Source organism: Penaeus monodon, chromosome 32, assembly GCF_015228065.2.
Source record: "Penaeus monodon isolate SGIC_2016 chromosome 32, NSTDA_Pmon_1, whole genome shotgun sequence".
Taxonomy (NCBI): domain Eukaryota; kingdom Metazoa; phylum Arthropoda; class Malacostraca; order Decapoda; family Penaeidae; genus Penaeus; species Penaeus monodon.
This window is the reverse complement of record NC_051417.1, coordinates 35845316-35845723: the sequence shown is the minus strand read 5'-3', so window position 1 is coordinate 35845723 and position 408 is coordinate 35845316. Positions and strand designations below refer to the sequence as shown.

The 408-nt window shown below is 30.1% G+C and overlaps 1 protein-coding gene across 1 annotated transcript in view; it reads left to right on the top strand.

Moving 5' to 3' along the window:
- LOC119593852 (X-linked retinitis pigmentosa GTPase regulator-like) overlaps nucleotides 1–382 on the top strand; it is a 22012-nt gene extending 21630 nt beyond the window's left edge. Inside the window, exon 15 of the mRNA XM_037942883.1 lies at nucleotides 4–382. Within this exon, the coding sequence (XP_037798811.1) occupies nucleotides 4–27 (24 nt within the window). The 3' untranslated portion in view covers nucleotides 28–382. The remainder of the gene's footprint in view (nucleotides 1–3) is intronic.
- Nucleotides 383–408: the final 26 nt, after the last annotated feature.

Genomic DNA, 408 nt, shown 5'->3' with positions numbered 1-408 from the left:
CAGTCAAAAGCATGCGTGATTATCTAGATTTGAAAAGATGAAGACCTCTTGCCAAGCACAATCAACAGATCAGTCAACATGACGTTTTCAGAAGAAGCCTTTCTGCAAGTTGGATGGCATAATAAGCCAGAACAGATTGAACAAAGTTCCTGCACATAGATGAGATGGTAGTTAAGAAAACTGTGTAAATGCAAATCACTTCAAACATGCAATATGACTATGCTGTTACTTGTGATATATTAATTTGTAATCCTTTATTAATAGTCACTGAATTTGTATGTTTTATTTATTATATATCATGATATTGTTTAGCACAGTTTAAATGTTATGTAGATTAAGATGAATATATAATATTTTGAGAAAATATTGTTATTTATGTAACTTATAGTATCCACACTAAAGTAGGAA